The following is a 17,459-nucleotide window of genomic DNA, read 5'->3' as shown; positions in this document are numbered from 1 at the left end:
GTCGGAAGGGAGGTAAACCGCTGGATCCGCGGATTGGCGATCCTGCGGATTGGGAGCTGCCGCGCGGCGGACGGCTTAGGCCAGCGTTGGGCCGCTATCGCGGGTGATCCGCCGCGATCCGAAAGGTCGCGGGTTCACGATTGCCCTCCCCGATCATCCGGAGAATGACGATTCGGCGGCACGTCTGACGCGGGCGACGCGGCGACGGCGGCGGCGGCGGCGGCGGCGGCGGCGGCGGTGGCGGCGGCGACAGCGGCAGCGGTAGCGGTAGCGGCCGCAACGACAGAGCGATAATTCCTCCCAGTGCGCCGGAGGACGACGACGAGTCGCGACGATCCACTGGCCGTCCCGATCGCCGATCGGTCGTACACGCTCGCTCGAGGCCGGACCCTCGCGCCTGCCTGCGCCCGGACACGGCACGGAGCTCGCCAAGTCTCGACCGACAGCAGCAGCGTTGCGGACGCGCGGTGATCGAACGTGGGATTGTTATCTCCTCTCCTCGACACAGTGCGTGGCCCGCTCGCGTGACAGACTCCAAAGGGATAGAAGGCGCGTTCCGTGCGGGCACGCGACATTCGTGTCGTTTTATATATATATATATATATATATATACGTGCCGTGTATCACGGGGAAACAGTGGCCAAGATGCCGCTCTTCGGGAAGAAGGATGCGAACAAGAAGATCAAGAAGGACGGGAGGGACGACCGGTCGCCCTCCATCGAGGACAAGTACGTCCTGAAGGACTTGCTCGGCACGTAAGTCGGCCTTAACTTCCGCCCATACGTCGTTGGCCGCCGTGGACGACTCTCGGCGCGTTAAAAGCCGCGCGGGTTCGCACACACGGCTCTCTCTCTCTCTCTCTCTCTCTCTCTCTCTCTCTCTCTCTCTCTCTCTCTCTAACACATGTTTCTCTTTTGTAGTAAAACGTCGCAGGGGGCCCCTTTAGCGGGAATTTAAAAATCATCGAGAGATGATTATCGCGCGTCGATTATCGGCGCGTTTAGCATTGCGGCCGCAGGAATTTTAGCGGATTCAACGGGTCCGTGAATAAAAACATGCTTCTCCCTTCAAATTAATTCAGATAAGCTCTGACGGATATCCCATTTCCGGCTTAATCGCCATTTACGCTTATTAGCTAATGACGAGTCTCGAGATCTTGATCTCGCGTTTTACTCCGGAAAGCAAGTCATTATCGGATGTCCACGTTCGAACGGGATGTGTTGCATGCAAATGTCATGGCAAACAAATACGGAGTCGGCGATGTTGATTTTCTCGTGCGTTTCCGATAACGATATCTTTCTCTCTCTTTCTCTTTCTCCCTCCCTCCCTCTCTCTCTCTCTCTCTCTCTCTCTCTCTCTCTCTCTCGCGCGCGCGCGCGCGCGCCTACGCACTTACTTTTTTTTAATGATAAATCCTTCCGATTAACATTCCGTTTACGTAATGTCCGTTCTTCCAGCTACTTTGAGTTTTGCGCGTTTCGCATTTCCGCACGCGTAATAACAGATCGCACACGGTCGGAAACACAAGCGACGACGTGTATATCTGCGCGCTGTTCTATATCTTTTTAGCGAGATCGATTAAGCGTTAGCTTCAACACTTTCGCGCGCCTGCCACGCGTCGCGTTACGCGTTGACATCCCGGTGTCCGCGTGTAACAGATTGCCGATGGGAACGGAGTTACATAATCAAGGGGGGGAATGGAAAGGGGAAGAATGTTGACCTATTATCGTTTTTTCTCTTTTTACGCGACTCCGATCGAAGAGCGATCTCCCCGTATCGAAATGCGCGAACTATTGAAATGCAAAGAGAGAGAGAGAGAGAGAGAGAGAGAGAGAGAGAGAGAGAGAGAGAGAGAGAGAGAAAGATTTTTTAATTAGCAAAATGCATGGCGACAGACGCGTTCGGCGAAAATTAGCGTCGTTCGAAACTCATGCGTGATTATTATTCTTTCTCTTTTCGCGCTCGTTCCCGCGCTCTCCCTCCAACCCCTCCCCCTTTTTTTTTCTTTTTCCGCTGCAGAACCGCGATATTAGCATGCATCTTGCGCGGATCTTTCAGGATAATCTCTCCCCCATCTCCTTCCTAAATCCGACGAAATTCGTACGACGCGTATGAATATCCTTCCCCCTTCCCCCTCCTTTCCTTCCTCCTATCAGGTGGAGCAGCGTTCTTTTAAACTGCGGCGGTCTTCTCGGATCGGTGAGAATAGATTTCGGAATGGAAACGTCAGGCTTCAATAGCCTCTTTTGAATAGGATTAACGACTCAAGGTGAAGCATCTCTCGTGAATTTGAGAGAAGATCGTATGAAGAGAAGAAAAAAAGATCTTGTTTTTGCAGCCGCAAATCTTGAACGGTCTTTAGCCTGTTATATGAAGCGATTTATCTCTCTTTCTCTCTCCCTCTTTGCTTCCTCTTTCTCCCCCCCCCCCTCTCCCCTCCCCTCCTCTCCTCCTCTTTTCTATTGCAGCGAATTTATGAAAATCAAGAAATCGATTTGCCTTGTTTTGTCCACTTCGCGGCAAAGAGAACTCGGATCGACCGAGTAAAAAAAATCGATGCGATTGAAAAGACGGCCGGGGATGACTTTTGGACAGACTCGTAGACGACGTCGTTTTGGCCTTCGCGACCATCCAGCACCCGTTCTTCTTTTTGTTTACGTATACAGACACGGAGGCGTCCGGCTGCTAAATGGATCGCGTAAATGGAAGTTTCCGCGATTTAATCTCTCCCCCCTTCCCTCCCCCCTTTTTTTTTCTTCCCTCGGTCGACGCGCTAACGCGACGCGTTGTGGCGTGACCGTTAACTTTCTCCTTCCGACGGGATCGCTTTTCATTTCGGGAAATAACCCGTGCGAGCGACGACTTTCGCACGTGTTCTCCTCCACCTTGCGACGCCGCGCGTAAAGGGTGTTTTCGAACGGCGTCGCTTGGTATGCATTAAATCGCATTAAAATCTAATGTATATTTGCGCCCGTAACGGGGCACTTTGAAATTGCTTTCTTGAAACGTGTCATCAGTTCAGGAAATTCTGCCTTGTTACATCGCCCGGCGTCGAATTTAAGAAACTCTAACAAGAAAATTTATGTCGCCCTTATTACATTTCTTTTTTCCTTTTTCTTTCTTTTTTTTTTTAACTTTTTTCGCGCCTTGTTTTTTTCGTATCCCCCGATTCCCCGTTTAACTGAAAAAGTAAAATTACAGTCTTCGGTTCAATTTTACTCTGTCGCGATGCCTTTCGACTAAACTTAGCGGATTGTTAGTCAGATTGAGATCAGCCCAGAAAAGCTGCTGAATGCCGGCAAATATTTTTCCTCGTCGCTTTGTATGGCGTGTTATCTATATCTGCTTTTTCAAAAAATGTTTAGAACGCAAGAATCCTTGACATATATTTCTATAATTAACTCTATCAGTGCTATATATCAATTGTTGTACCGTTTATGTAACAGTTTGCGGCTAATGATTATTTAATTAATCGAGAGTTTCGAACATCTGATATGATTTTTTTATTAAACATATCGTTTCTGATTATTTCATAAACTCTTAATTTTTATCTTTTTATCTTTATCCATTTAATTTAAAACTCTTTATCTTAATTTAAACTCTTGATCTTTATATTAGTTTACTTATAAAATCGAGAACATTGTTTAATTTTAAATTAAAATTAGGAATTATTGAATATATCACCAGGTTGTGAGTTTTAGTTATGTAATAATGTTTTTTTTATCCTTAAAGAAAAAAAAATGTTAACTTGTATATTCATCTACGGGAAATAGAATAATAATTTTTTATTATAAAGTTCCCGTTATATTATTAAATAGTTGTGCATTTAAATTGTTCTCTTTGCTTTATATATTTTGAAGCACTAGAAATCCGTTCCTCGAAACACTAGAAAATAAAATATAAAATTTATGCAAACCAACTTTTTTAAATAACATTTTTTTTTCTGATTTAAAACTAATATTTATCACAACGTTTCGAATTAATATATGTTAATTGCGTGATAAAATTAATTTTGTGCCCAAGGACCTGAGCGCAAAATTAGTTATAATCTGAATGATCTTCGCTGCTAATAAAAAGAAACAGTCCCGCGAATAATTAAATAATAGCTAGAGAAAAACGAAATAACGAAATAACAACTACGCAGCTTCTAATGTAACTAAATAAATTTGTTTTCGAAATGATTGTGCTTAAATATGATATTTTCCTTTTTGTTTAGGGGAGCATTCTCCGAAGTGAGGCTGGCGGAGAGTAAAGAGAAGCCGGGTCAAATGTTTGCCGTGAAGATCATCGACAAGAAGGCGCTAAAGGGCAAGGAAGATTCGCTAGAGAACGAAATCAAAGTTCTACGAAGGTAGGGCGCAAAGCGATTCTGAGAGCTGGGACACGCGTAGAAAAAGAAAAAAAGAAAATTCTTTTCCCTTTGCCAGTAAACATCTTTTATTTGCGGTAACATAGTTGGCCCTTATATACCTTAGGTATTTGGAAAACCGATGAACAATTCGAGAGTAATTCGAGTGCCAGTTCTATTATCGCTGGAATCGACTCCGATATACTTATACGCATGCCCCTCTCTCTCCCTAATAAAAAACACTCTTCTCATTCCCCTAAGGATCACGTTATTTTCCCCGAGTATCGTATCCCCTCGTAGAGCTTTTTGAGTATATCAGATAGATTTATATCCCATTGGCATCGCAAGCGTAAAGCTGAAGTGGTATCACCGAGCCCTCGCTTTCTTGGAAAATTATATTTTACCTTTGCTGTCTTGGAAATTATATTGTATTTTGCGACCCGGTGTAAGTCGTTCGAGCTGCTCCTTCATCGAAAGAGTAGATAACACGAGCATTAATCCATAAGCTAAATCCCGATCACTGTGCTTTTCTCACTTGTACGATGTTACCATGGCGCTAATAAAATGGCTCGTACAACAACAATAACATCTCGGAGGGATCTCTTTCGTTTTTCGAGGAGCGCTGCGATGTGGCATTTGGAGTGAGCTCCGATGGCTGTCGGCTTTGTCCCTCTGTTATCCTTAATGTGGTATGCAAATAATGTGCACACAAGCTACACGTTGTGCTCTCGACGCTGTTAAACGTACCTCCAGACACACAGAGCAGATTCGGCTCTCGAACTTCCATTGTGATTCCTCTGTCCTGGATACATGTATCTCTTCTCCTGGATATATATATATATATATATGTAACGTCTCTTCTTTTTTCTTTGTTTCTTTTCTTTTCTTTTCTTTTCTTTTTTTTTTAACACTTTGGCTGAATACTTACGTGTTAAAGTGAAACTTTTTGGATGTTCTATTAGCATCGAGCGTCTTTCTGTCGTCCTGCTCTATCTCTCACTGCGACTTACATGCCAGCTACTAAATCGAGGCACGCTAAAAAAATTAACAAGTAACTTACAAAAAACGATCGATACTTGAGAATCCTTGTTGTGTATCGTTATATTATCATTTATCGATCAGCGCTGCAGGAGCTGCGGGGTGCTACATGTCATACATACATCGTACATCGTACACGACGAGACACGTCGCTCCGGGTTTTACTAACTGAAAACTCGTTCCATACTATCGTGATGAAACACACATCGCATCGCGACGTCACCAAATATGCATACATCGCGCCGGCAAGGTTGACTTTAATGTATCCGCTTGAACAAACGGATGTAAAACCTGCATCAAAAATTTAATTAATATGAAAATAAACGTCTCCGCTCGGGAGAGGATGGGAGGAGAGGGGGCGGGGGGGGGGGAGGAGGGGGACTCGCGTCTACGTCTCGAGCTTTACGAAAAGGGTGCTGCATGCATAAACGTGAAAATTCAACGGCATCGATCACACACTGTCGCCGATGTAGATGTGTCTTAAGTGGCAGATACATCTGTTCTCATGTCGCCGCACACGCGCGCGCGCGCGCGCGCGCGCACACACACACACACACACATACACTAATTTCCCCCGTTGCACCTCGTGTGTTTGTGACTACACGTACGTACACACGATTTACACACGAATCTCCATCTCTCGCTGCCATCACCGCTATGGTGAAACGGGACGCTCGCGCGGCAAAAGAATGGTGTAGAGTCAGAGAGAGAAACCACGAAAGCACGATCGCAAGCGACCAGCCGCTCCCGACATGTACAACATTATGTAATTGTGTATTTGGTATTTTTTATTATACTTCGTAGGTTCAGCGAAAGTGCGACACCACAGAGTGGTGGCGGATCGCTCAAGTCGGATAGTAGTGGCGAAAAGAGATGGTAAGTGCGGGCCGTACCCAGGGTATGGGGTATATCAGCTACCTATACCGCTCTCAGTATATAAACTGTACTCACTCGACGATATGCCATGTACATTTTTACATTTCAGATCTTTTTTTCTTTTTTTTTTTCTGCGTATCGTGTTACACGTATATATACGTATTTGGAAACACATTTGGTGCACGACTTGTGCACGTACATCGGCACAATTGAACACAGTTTTGGTATCCCTTGATACTTGCCACCCGAGCAGACGAAGGGAGAAATTGCACGTCCCGCAGGTCTCTTTCTCTCTCTTGGATAAATAATTTCGCACGGAAGGGATAGATAATGTGTCGCCGCAAAGCGCCCCCGCGGAATGCCGTTTTTATCCGCGCGCCGACATAAATCGGGTAATAGGTAACACCTCGCGGAATTTTTTCCTCCCCCCCCCCCTCCCCCCCCCCCGTGCGAAAAAAATTATCCCCGAGAGAGAAAACGCGGGATGAGGCGCGACGGCGCTTCTTTCACCTCACCTGCACCGCCAATTTCCGCGTGTCAGCTTTACTACAATCACGTGTCCCGTAATAAAAGTGAATGACTTTTCGAGTGAGAAGCACTGATGTAAAGTGGCGATAAGGTAAATTTTACTTTAGATAGATGTTGGTCTCTCACTCGACTTTATCATTTCGACGACAGCCGTTAGATAATATCCGCTCTAATCACCGTGAAGTGAAATCTGATTTCCCGCGATAAGAATCGCGAATGATTTGATTATTATCTTGTAGTGCCGGTATTTAGATAAAGTTCATTCAGAGAAATGAAGCGATAGTACGACTACAAGTGGGTATCGGTAACGGAAAAGATATTATTCATATTGGCGGCATGACGGCGCAATTTACGGGATAACATACATTTATCATACGCAGGCAGCCAGAGAAAAACTTTAAATTTGTTTTGATTATACTTTCAAATTTCGTTTGTACACTCCACATACGCGACGAAACGAAATTTCTGGAAAGAAAAAAAAAATTTGTACGCGGATGAAAAATATGATGGTATATTTTACTTTCTTAGATTTTAGACAATCCAAAACTGTGTTATTTTATGTACATCGTAAAACGATACGCGTTTTATTATTACAATCCAACATGTATCGTGTTGTGTAAAAAAGAAAAATGGAAAAATGTTCTGATTATCGTCAACAATCACCTCATAAATATCGATCGTTTTTCATTATTTAGAATAAAAAAAAAAAAAAAGAAAAATTTATTCGCCTACACGCGGTGATTAATAATGTGTGGAATAAATTAAGAGAAAGCGTGACATTCGTAATTTTTTATCGAGAAGAACCGGCAAGACGAATTGATTTGATTCTTTCAGCTCTCGAAAACAATATATCGCATATTCGCTTTTCTATCTTCATTGATTAGTCATCGCCTGTTGAATCGAGAGAACTTTTTTTTTTTTTTTTTTGCCCCATCGACATTAACATTAAAATTATGAGCACGAAAACAACTGCTATCGGAAACTTACCGTGATTGTATAAATTTAACTGTGTAAGCGGTGTAAAGAAGATCTTGTACAGTTTCCACGTACATTTACAATACTCGGTATCTAAACGTGTATCATCAGGAGGTCTTTGTCGTTTTAGGTAGAAACTGCAAGTAGATCACTATACGTAAATCAGGATAAACACGTCGAGGCGGAAAAACCGTCTTACATAATAACATAAATGCTTCACGCTCTCTGCGAAAGAGAAGAGAAAAACTTGCACATATCCACGCTGATTCATACACTCGATACTACGATGCTGTTCTTAGTGACTCGATACGCGACAGATTTGATCAATTAAGGAAGCTCGATCGTATCTTAACGAGCTAGCTGTTTAATGAACACAATTTTCTCAAGGTAATATAACATGAAATATGTACAAGAGATAATGAAGTAATTATTTGAGCTTTTACGAGAAAACAATGTGGGATAAATCAAGTTTGAGCGAAAATTGCTGCCTGTGTAGAGTCATTAAGAGATAATTGCGATCTAGAGAGAGAGAGAGAGGGGGGGGGGAGAAATCTCTCTTTTTTCCTCACATTCTGTATTTATTACGTGTTAAACTGTGTTATCACGTTATTTGGCTCGCCATTTGACACTTTTATTTATTTCCGACTCGTTGCGAGTAGTTTTAATGAGCGATCCCTTGATATTCTCCATACAAAATCCTTGTACATATTTAGTAGATATTGCTTTGTTGCTATTGAGTAATATTCTGTAAACTAGTTATCTCTTTCTACGTGGATGTGATTGTCTCTCTATTTAATTAACGATCTGTGTGCCAAGTTATAATATATATGATCTAGTAAAATTGGAGCATGTTTCATTAATTATATTATTGCAGTTGCAATTAACATCGAGCTAATTTTGCATTGCTACTTAGCGTGTTATTTATCGTGTACGAGTTTATTACAATTTTATTATTTTGCGAGTTTCAAGATTGTTAATTACACATGTATAACGTGCAAATATTGACTACAATTCGGCCGGGGTACATTAGCGAATGTATTTACCTAATAAATTAGTTATTCGAATAATGTATGTTTGAAATAGCGTTGTATAGCTTCATAGCCATATCTTGGAAAAAAAAGGGAATTAGTGTTCGATATTTTGATCAATTTTCATGCAAAAAGGACCTCGATTCTTTTCCCAATTAAAATTTTATCAAACTAATTCGAGCTCTTATCGTCAAATTACAATTTCTGCATGTCGGTCCTTCAAGACGTAAAGGCAAATACATGTTTGTCAAATGAAACATCGATATCTGTAATGTTGATTACGTTGCCAAATTCCTGTTGTAATAGCAGAAAGTAAAGTAAACTCGATACTCGACAAGGCTGACTTATACTCTACTTATCATACTGCGCGAAGATAATATATACGGCATATTAAAAAAAAAAAAAAAAAAAAAAATCATCGAGTCAATTCTCTCGTTGTCTCTCCATGCGTGGTGGTGCACAATGGCTTTAAATTAGAGGAAGAAAACACGACGTTGTTCCAGGCTAACCCACCCCAATATCGTTCAATTGCTGGAGACGTACGAGGACAAGCACAAAGTCTATTTGGTCATGGAGCTGTGAGTAATAATGCGTATACCTTCTATCCTCCTTTAACGTAATGGTGCCGAGGGCTGAGATTGAGAAAGTGAACATTCCGAATTACATCAGGGTTACCGGCGGAGAGCTATTCGACAGGATCGTCGAGAAGGGCTCGTACACAGAGAAGGACGCGTCCGGCTTAATAAGGCAGGTGCTCGAGGCGGTGGACTACATGCACGATCAGGGTGTAGTTCACAGAGATCTCAAGCCGGAGAATCTCCTTTATTACAGTCCGGACGAGGACAGCAAGATCATGATCAGCGACTTCGGCCTATCGAAGATGGAAGATTCCGGGATCATGGCGACCGCTTGCGGCACGCCGGGATATGTCGGTGAGTTTTTTTTTTTTTTTTTTTTTTTTTTTTAGCTGGGAAAGGGAGAAGGAAAAAAAATAGACGGGTTTCAAGCATCGACGATCAAACGATTTACTATTTCGTACCCATTTCGATGATCCGCAGCACCCGAGGTTCTGGCGCAGAAGCCGTATGGCAAAGCGGTCGACGTGTGGAGCATAGGCGTCATCTCGTATATCCTTCTGTGCGGATATCCCCCGTTTTACGACGAGAACGACGCCAATCTGTTTGCACAAATTTTGCGAGGTAACGAAATGAACTTGTGGGCAGCGTTTTTTTCCGCATTCCGCATTCCGATAAGGCCTAATGCGGCGTTAATGCGGTCTAGTCGCCACTTTTATGATCGATAGTCACGTACGAGAGAGGCCTCGCACGAGAGACAAACTATTAATTGGATTCGTAAAATAGTACATCACTTTCAAATTTTACGTTTTTGTCATTTTGAACTAGATACTTTTGCATTTTTTTTTGCCTATGACACGCGTTGATAAAAAAAATTATATAACATTGACAAATTTGAGATTTGCATTATCAAGATGGAAGAAAAAAAAGTACATATTATATAGTAATATCTTTATCAGTTTGATTTTCTGCAGTCATATAAAATTTATATGCCTTTTTTCCATGAGCTGGTCGAAATTATTTTAACTATAAATTATATTCCCTTTAACAAAGAGGGCTGACTAAATTGTTGCAGGTGAATTTGAATTTGATTCGCCATACTGGGACGATATCAGCGCTTCTGCGAAGGATTTCATTGGAAAGTTGATGTGCGTCAATGTCGAGGAACGTTATACCTGTAAACAGGCCCTCGCACATCCCTGGTAAGGATTTTTAGAACATCGTCAGAATGAAGATTACTGAAAGGCTTTACTTTGCATATTTGCATATTAATGTGGCAGTAATAACACGAAAAATTTGTAACAGCCGAATTATTTTGCAAACATGTAACAGCAAGAGTATGCAACGAAAGCTTAAAAATATAAACTTTAATGTACAAAAGTTGCATAGATATTACAGGAACAAATTTGTTCGTAAAATATGATATGTATTAAGTAAGTAGATGATACATATTTTCTGATTTGTATGTGTTAAAGTCATCTGTGTGTGTTAAAGAGATTCAGTAATTTAATAATCATTATTACTAATGAATTAATTAAGCTCTATACTTTAATAATTATTATATATCGTTTAATGAGATATGAACTTATTGATAGCTAAAAATTTAAAAATAAAAATTCAATATCAAAATTCATCACGCGATATCTTTTCATTTGTTTTTTTTTTATACTTGTCTTTTTTTTCTTGTTCATTATACTAATCACTTATGCGTAATACAATTAAATTGAATAATCATAGCATGAACGAGACGTAATACGGCATTAATATTTTTCCAGGATTTCCGGCAACGCTGCTAGTAATAAAAACATCCACGGTACTGTATCCGAACAACTTAAAAAGAATTTTGCCAAGTCGAGATGGAAGGTTGGTATCGCCGATTGATCACTATATCGTTAATCCATGTGTCTTTGCCCACCAGAAGCCATAGGAATATCTCCTTATCTCATGATTGCAGCAAGCGTATCACGCAGCCACGGTCATACGTCAGATGCAACGGTTAGCACTAAACAGTGGCCAGCAGCAGCAGCAGGAGGATACAGGCTCGATCGGCCCCTCCAGCGGCAATCCCACGCAATACCGAGAGCAATCGCAGATCAGCTACAACCAGCACACGGGGCCGCTGGGGCCGTCGTCGCCAGCCTCGAGCAATCTCAGCAATTGAAGCAGACGCGCGAGCAGACATCGCCGTTGCTCACTGTGTCGAGTCACTGGTGTTTACGAATCTCACTTCTCACTCCATTCCAATCACTCCCGCCGACCACTTGCCACCGCTATACATGCGCAACAAATGCTTCAAGCTGTGGGGACAGCGCACGCACCGTTCTGTCCGTTCTCTCTTTCAAGACATTGTGTTGCAACTTAGGAAGCAACGGAAGACATAAGAAGAGCTGAGAAGCCATTGCTAGAGTTACGCGCGTCCGCACACGGAGGAGCAATGTATCACGCGAGGTAGCCGTTCGCTCTCGAGCTACGGGGATAGATTAGAGCCAATTTGCTTCGCGCAAGTGATGCGTACATACACACACTTACATAGGCACGTACATGTACACGCAGAAATACAGTTACCATCGAAAGGCGTAAACTACAATTCGCTTTGGCTGGCCCATGCGATACAATACATGCGAATTCGTACCCTCTTCTATGGCAGTACGGCAGTTACGTTTGCAGGCTTTATTCTTATGATTTACGACGTTTCCTATGTTACATACGCGTAAGCAATAGCTCGTAGCGATTTGCAGAATACGTTTCGCATCGATCTAACAGGGCAAAGAGACGGTTACATCTCTAGAGATAAGACTTGAAGATTGTTTGCACGCACTTTGTTAGATCGAGTCCATTCTATATATATAAATATATATATATGTATACATATAAATATATGCATTAACGCGAAACAGTACAACGACAAGTTTTTATATTTTATAAAATTCGGTGTAATACGTAGCGCGGCTGTTTGATACAATTCTGTGCAGTATAGAGATCTGTATTGTTAGACACGGACAAATATGATTCCATATCACGGTTCCTATGTATGGTTCGATCCTCGCTCGCCGTAATATATACCTCGGAACGATAGAGAATATTTCCTATCTACTTACAAAAGTCGAATTTACTTTCCAGTCGCAAGAATCTATTATCAAAACGCAGATAATATCGAGAGGTCGCTTAATGCACAGAGACATAGCCTGATCTGTTTCTTTCTCTCTCTTTTTATTTTCTTTTTTTTTGCATTTTTTTTGCGCATGTTTCTATACTTTTTTTTTTGATAACCGGGACATGCCCTTGCTTATGTAAATGCTTACGCAGCAGACACTTATCAACATGCTATTTTATGTAATACGTACCCTATATGTATACTCTTCTCTTTTAATATATATGTAGTGATATTACTATATTAATATAAGCCCCCGAACGGGTTCCGCTGAGCTAGCTTGACATCTAGAAAGACGTATATGTATTATTCTGCTAATATTAATACATATATTGCACCACTACTTCTATTTCTACAAAACATAAGATGTACATAATGCACATCTAAATTCGCATAAACTATCTTGCGTGCCTGATTTTAAGATACTGACATGAGGAACAATTCTGTAAAGTTAAGTATCATAGCATGATCGTGATTATTTTCATAAAGGTTTCTTATATTACTGCGCTATTTTATGCCACGATTTGGCGGATTATACTATGACATTTTTAGCAATGGTTTATGTATAGTTTATACATATATATTTTATTTTTACAATTACTTTTTTATTAATGAAAATGCCATATGTAAAAAGGGATAGTAAATTTTTTTTTAATACTGGAATGTGCCATATACATTATTGTACGATAAAAGCACGCTAGACAGACAATGGAAAACCGAACTAATTATTTTTATGCTTGTATCATTTAATCTTTGTTAAGATGCAAGAAGGAAATCGGCTCAAAAGTGCAACTTATTTCTAGTACCGGTTTATATACAGCATGACTGCTTATCTTGTGAATATATGAGTCAATGAAAGATATAAAGAAAACGCTACTTAATGATCCTCTTACTTGTTTATCGTGTCTTTATTATTTTCATATGACGTCAGCAGAAATGCAGCAAAAAATGTACTTCTTGCGATTATAATTTTTGCCGTATTTATGTATCAAGATTAATAGAACCGAAGATTTTTCTTTTTTGTACGAAATATAAATATGTACAGTTGTAAGTTTCAAGTTTCGTGCTGTTACATCTGTTATTGAGGTAAATGTGCGAAACTCGTGAAAACCACGCCTTAATCAAAATATATTTTGGACGCGTGCCCCGTTATAGAAATATGTACGATTGATTGCAGAAACGAATATCATAATTGATAAATTGGAGACAGAGACAGATGTGCCGAGGCACGCAACTGAACAATGTAAATCACCGTTTTAATCGCGAAGTTATGCTATCCTTTGTGAAACATATCCACAAGTAAATTCAGAGACCGACTAGCGATTTCTGTGTTTTATATAGTTAGCTGAAGGTAGAAACACACTTGGAAACGTGTGGCTCTCTCGTTGAAAAGGTCTGAGCATCGAACGAGACGTAAAAAAAAGAAAAAAAAAGAAAAAAAAAAGAAAAAAAGAACGCTATTGCACTTTGTCGAGCGGGCATCTCTGTTGTTACAGTCTATATTCTCTCTTTCTCTTCGAATTAAACTATATAATAATAATAATAATAATAATAATAATCTCTTGGCATTATCATGTTAGGCATCCGTCCGTACAGCGGGCACTTCTCGATGTAAGGGAACTATTATAGAAAATTATAAAGAGAAGAGCGTGTGCGAAAAATCCCGATGCGATGATCACTTTGGGGATGCGTTGGAGAACATCGCTTTGTAGCGAATCTCGTCCGATTTCGAGCCGAACTCGAAAAGAATCTCGGCATTTAGATTTTAGAACGTAAGCTTTTCTTTTTTTTTGGGAAAAGAATTTAGAAGGAGCAATCGGGATTATCGGTGCAAATTATTCGGAAAGGAGATTAGACTTCGCAATTTTTACTTCGTCCCATGTTCTCGATCGCAGCCCTAAACCTCGATAACGACGGACGCTATTTCACGACGGCCGAATAGAATAGCTTTACTTGGTGCGAGTAAAGCGCATAGGTGAATGACGTTTATGATTACCGCTGATCGATACCGTTAATTATACGCTTCTCCAAGTACCTTCTCGGTACCGCTAACTCACCAAACTATTATTGGTGTCTTTCATTGTGTAAATTGACTTCTGAAGTGCCTTGGATGACATGATGATGGTACATTACCATACGTGCCATTGGTGAAAAACTTTCGTAGGTGCTTATCACAGGACGTGTTCGTGTAATATATCCGTTTGCGTTGCGCGAGATAATAGTTTCTTTAATCATAGACTCATAGAGATGTCTGAGGTGCTCAAGGTCACTCGACGTACCTGTAAGAAATCTACGTACAGCGAGCTCCACGAGCTCTCCTCGCATGGAGAATTGGATCGAAGTTCTCGTGAACACGCTACACGTATTTTTCTCATTGGTACGGTAGATTGCTAGAGGGCTAGAATGTGTTACTTTAACTGTACAGTAATTTACAGTAACGGTTAAACACACCCCTGCGTTCCTTTCTATTCGATTCCAAATCTGCTGAAGCGCTTCGCGTGTAATCAACATCATGTCATCTAATAAGAAAGATTCGCTAGGAAACATTCGTTTTATCGCTGTAATAAAACGCGCGTGTTGTGATGGCTCTGCGATGAACATTTTAAAGAAGAATAGCCGGGAGGGAAGGAAGAGGAAAAAAAAGGGAAAAAAAAAACAACAAAAAAACAAAAAGAAAACGAGTGAGAGAGATCTGAAAATGGAGCTTTAGCCTGTATTCAAAGTACCGTGCCACGTGAACAAACACATATCGGCAGGAATACTGTAAATGTGATGTAAAGATAAGCTGATTCTAAGTAGAGAACGAGAACGAGTTGTTGTAGTGAGGTCTAATAAAAAAAAAAAAAAAGAAAAAAAGAAAGAAAGAAAGAAAGAATGTAAAGGCCAATCTGACTGCTGTGTACGTAGAGTGAGAGCGAGTAGAAGTAGCAGCGTGTGATGTGACGTAACGATCGTCGAAGAGATTCTCCTCGGGTCCTTCGACTCTCTGTCTCCGCGCGTGCATCATTATTGTGACATTATTTCGTGAACGGATTGTCTAGAAGGTGCGTCGAGCGTCGCACCGTACTTGTGCGTTAACGCCGGACACGGTTGATATCTTCCTTATGTATTTTTCTCATTGTGCAAGGCTCGCGATCGTTACGCTAGATGCGAGACGCGGACACAGACGTGAGTGAATTCACGTCTCGACGACGAGCGTCTCAGGGGATGCGGAGACCGCTTCCGTCGTCTCTATTATCGGAGAGGAGAATTAGGATTACAAGGTTTACAGAAGGAAACTCTCTATACTGTAATAAATATGATAATCGAAGACAATTCGCGCGCCGTTGCATCCCCGCCCCGCCCCGCCCCCCCCTCCGCACTCCCCGCCGCCCCACTCCCCCCCCTCCTCTTCCCCTCTCGTCAGGCGCCGTAAGGTGGAATAATCCGAATAAAGATAACATAGTTTAAAATGTGCCAATGTTTACGAGGTTCTCTCAGTCGAATGTTGGATGATGATGACGATGATGATGATGATGATGATGATGATGATGATGATGATGATGATGATGATGATGATAATGATGATGATGATGATAACAGCTTATTAATCTCTTCGTTATACGGCTCGTATCGGCGACGTTACGCATTCCCAACTGTCCTATCGGGCTCTGCGACCTGAAAAGCTTAATTCTGTAATATAGCATATGTTCTTTACATATTGCGGCCTACGTCTAAGAGAGAGAGAGAGAGAGAGAGAGAGAGAGAGAGAGAGAGAGAGAGAGAGAGAGCGTGTATTTGAGAAAATGAGATACGCGAGAGGAGAGCTGAATTCTAATTTAAATATTATTCCTGGAATGCGCTACTCTTTTTGGGAAAAAAAAAAAAAAAAAAAAAAAAAAAAAAACAAAAGAACTATTATTTCCCAATTACCGAGATCTTTTCGCTGGAAGTGAAGTTATTCTTTTCGAGAGGAAGAAAACGATTGGCCTTAACAAAAGATTAATGGATCGATAATACATATTTTGAGAGGTAGACATAAGTACAATGGCGAATGGCGCATTAAATGTGCAATTTATTTCGGTTTGTGACCTCATTTACCTGACAGTTATGCGGTTGCAACAAAGCAGGGCGCTATTTTTTGTACGAGTATATCGCTTATATAATTAGAAAAGGAAAGGAATATGCGCATGCAATATGCGATACGCGCGCGTCGAGTACTTTAGGAGGATTTGCTATTTCCATCAATCAATGGAATTTGGGACAGTAGCTACGAGTGGATCCGCATTATTTTCTATTTTGTACTTGACTTTGTAGTCTTTCACGCGTGTATACCATTGGCCACTGACAAGCACAATGCGTCCTTTACTTTCGACGATCTTTGAATTTCCGTTTGTAACGAATAATGAATATTTGCCGTGCTAATCACATTTAGCAGCGTATTAAGTTCTCGTGACACACTGAAAAATATTTTATTAACGAAATAACCGAATTCAATTTAAGAAAGGCGCGGCAACGACAGGAAGCGGCATATGAGCATTGTTTACGTGGTAGTTATTTGAGAATGTGATAAAATAATAAATGATATTTAATTCTTGACTCAATAGTCGTTTATTATAGAACTGTCCTTTCCGAGAGAGGAGACGGTTACTTTCTCGCTATCGATATCGATATTTATAAAAAGTCAGTACCTACGTTTATACATATAAGCTCTGTTATTTGTACATTTTACTTAAATGCGATAACAAGAATGTAGCATGTCTTACACTTTGTTATTTTTTTTTCCTATATTGCTATACTTGTTACAAAAAATGAAATGAATAGATTCGTGTCACAATCACACAAATAATGTTTTCTTAAACATACGCGCAAAATGGCTGCCTTTAGAACACTCTGTAGACACACACACTATACTACAGATAATTTATCTTCCTCTTTTCGTTTATGCGTAACAAACAATT

At 41.0% G+C, this 17,459-nt stretch overlaps 2 protein-coding genes and 1 long non-coding RNA gene across 4 annotated transcripts in view; 1 reads left to right on the top strand and 2 right to left on the bottom strand.

The window, feature by feature from the left end:
• Positions 1–1,652, bottom strand: part of Nse1 (SMC5-SMC6 complex component Non-SMC element 1) — a 4,263-nt gene extending 2,611 nt beyond the window's left edge. The window contains exon 1 of the mRNA XM_011642197.3: positions 1,397–1,652. The gene's annotated coding sequence lies outside the window, so the exon portion shown is untranslated. The remainder of the gene's footprint in view (positions 1–1,396) is intronic.
• On the top strand, positions 7–16,413 carry CaMKI (Calcium/calmodulin-dependent protein kinase I). Of its 2 annotated transcripts, XM_089075605.1 has the most exons (9): positions 7–755; positions 4,217–4,351; positions 6,191–6,262; positions 9,297–9,371; positions 9,463–9,725; positions 9,852–9,992; positions 10,444–10,570; positions 11,144–11,231; positions 11,323–16,413. In XM_089075605.1, exons 1-9 carry the CDS (start codon positions 646–648, stop codon positions 11,527–11,529), a joined length of 1,218 nt encoding a protein of 405 aa, XP_088931731.1. In that variant the 5' UTR covers positions 7–645; the 3' UTR covers positions 11,530–16,413. The 2 variants fall into 2 exon arrangements, with proteins under 2 accessions (XP_088931731.1, XP_088931732.1); XM_089075606.1 differs by lacking the exon at positions 6,191–6,262.
• On the bottom strand, positions 3,162–5,897 carry LOC105429309 (uncharacterized). Its single transcript, XR_968078.3, has 2 exons — positions 5,277–5,897; positions 3,162–5,172 (listed from the first exon to the last, which is right to left on the bottom strand). It is a non-coding gene; the product is annotated as an uncharacterized LOC105429309 (long non-coding RNA).
• Positions 16,414–17,459: the final 1,046 nt, after the last annotated feature.

The sequence above is a fragment of the Pogonomyrmex barbatus genome, unplaced genomic scaffold (assembly GCF_055798465.1).
Source record: "Pogonomyrmex barbatus isolate J1 unplaced genomic scaffold, ASM5579846v1 scaffold19, whole genome shotgun sequence".
In the NCBI taxonomy this organism is placed as follows: Eukaryota; Metazoa; Arthropoda; class Insecta; order Hymenoptera; family Formicidae; genus Pogonomyrmex; species Pogonomyrmex barbatus.
Note: the sequence above shows the minus strand (reverse complement) of the source record. Positions and strands in the feature narration are given on the sequence as shown.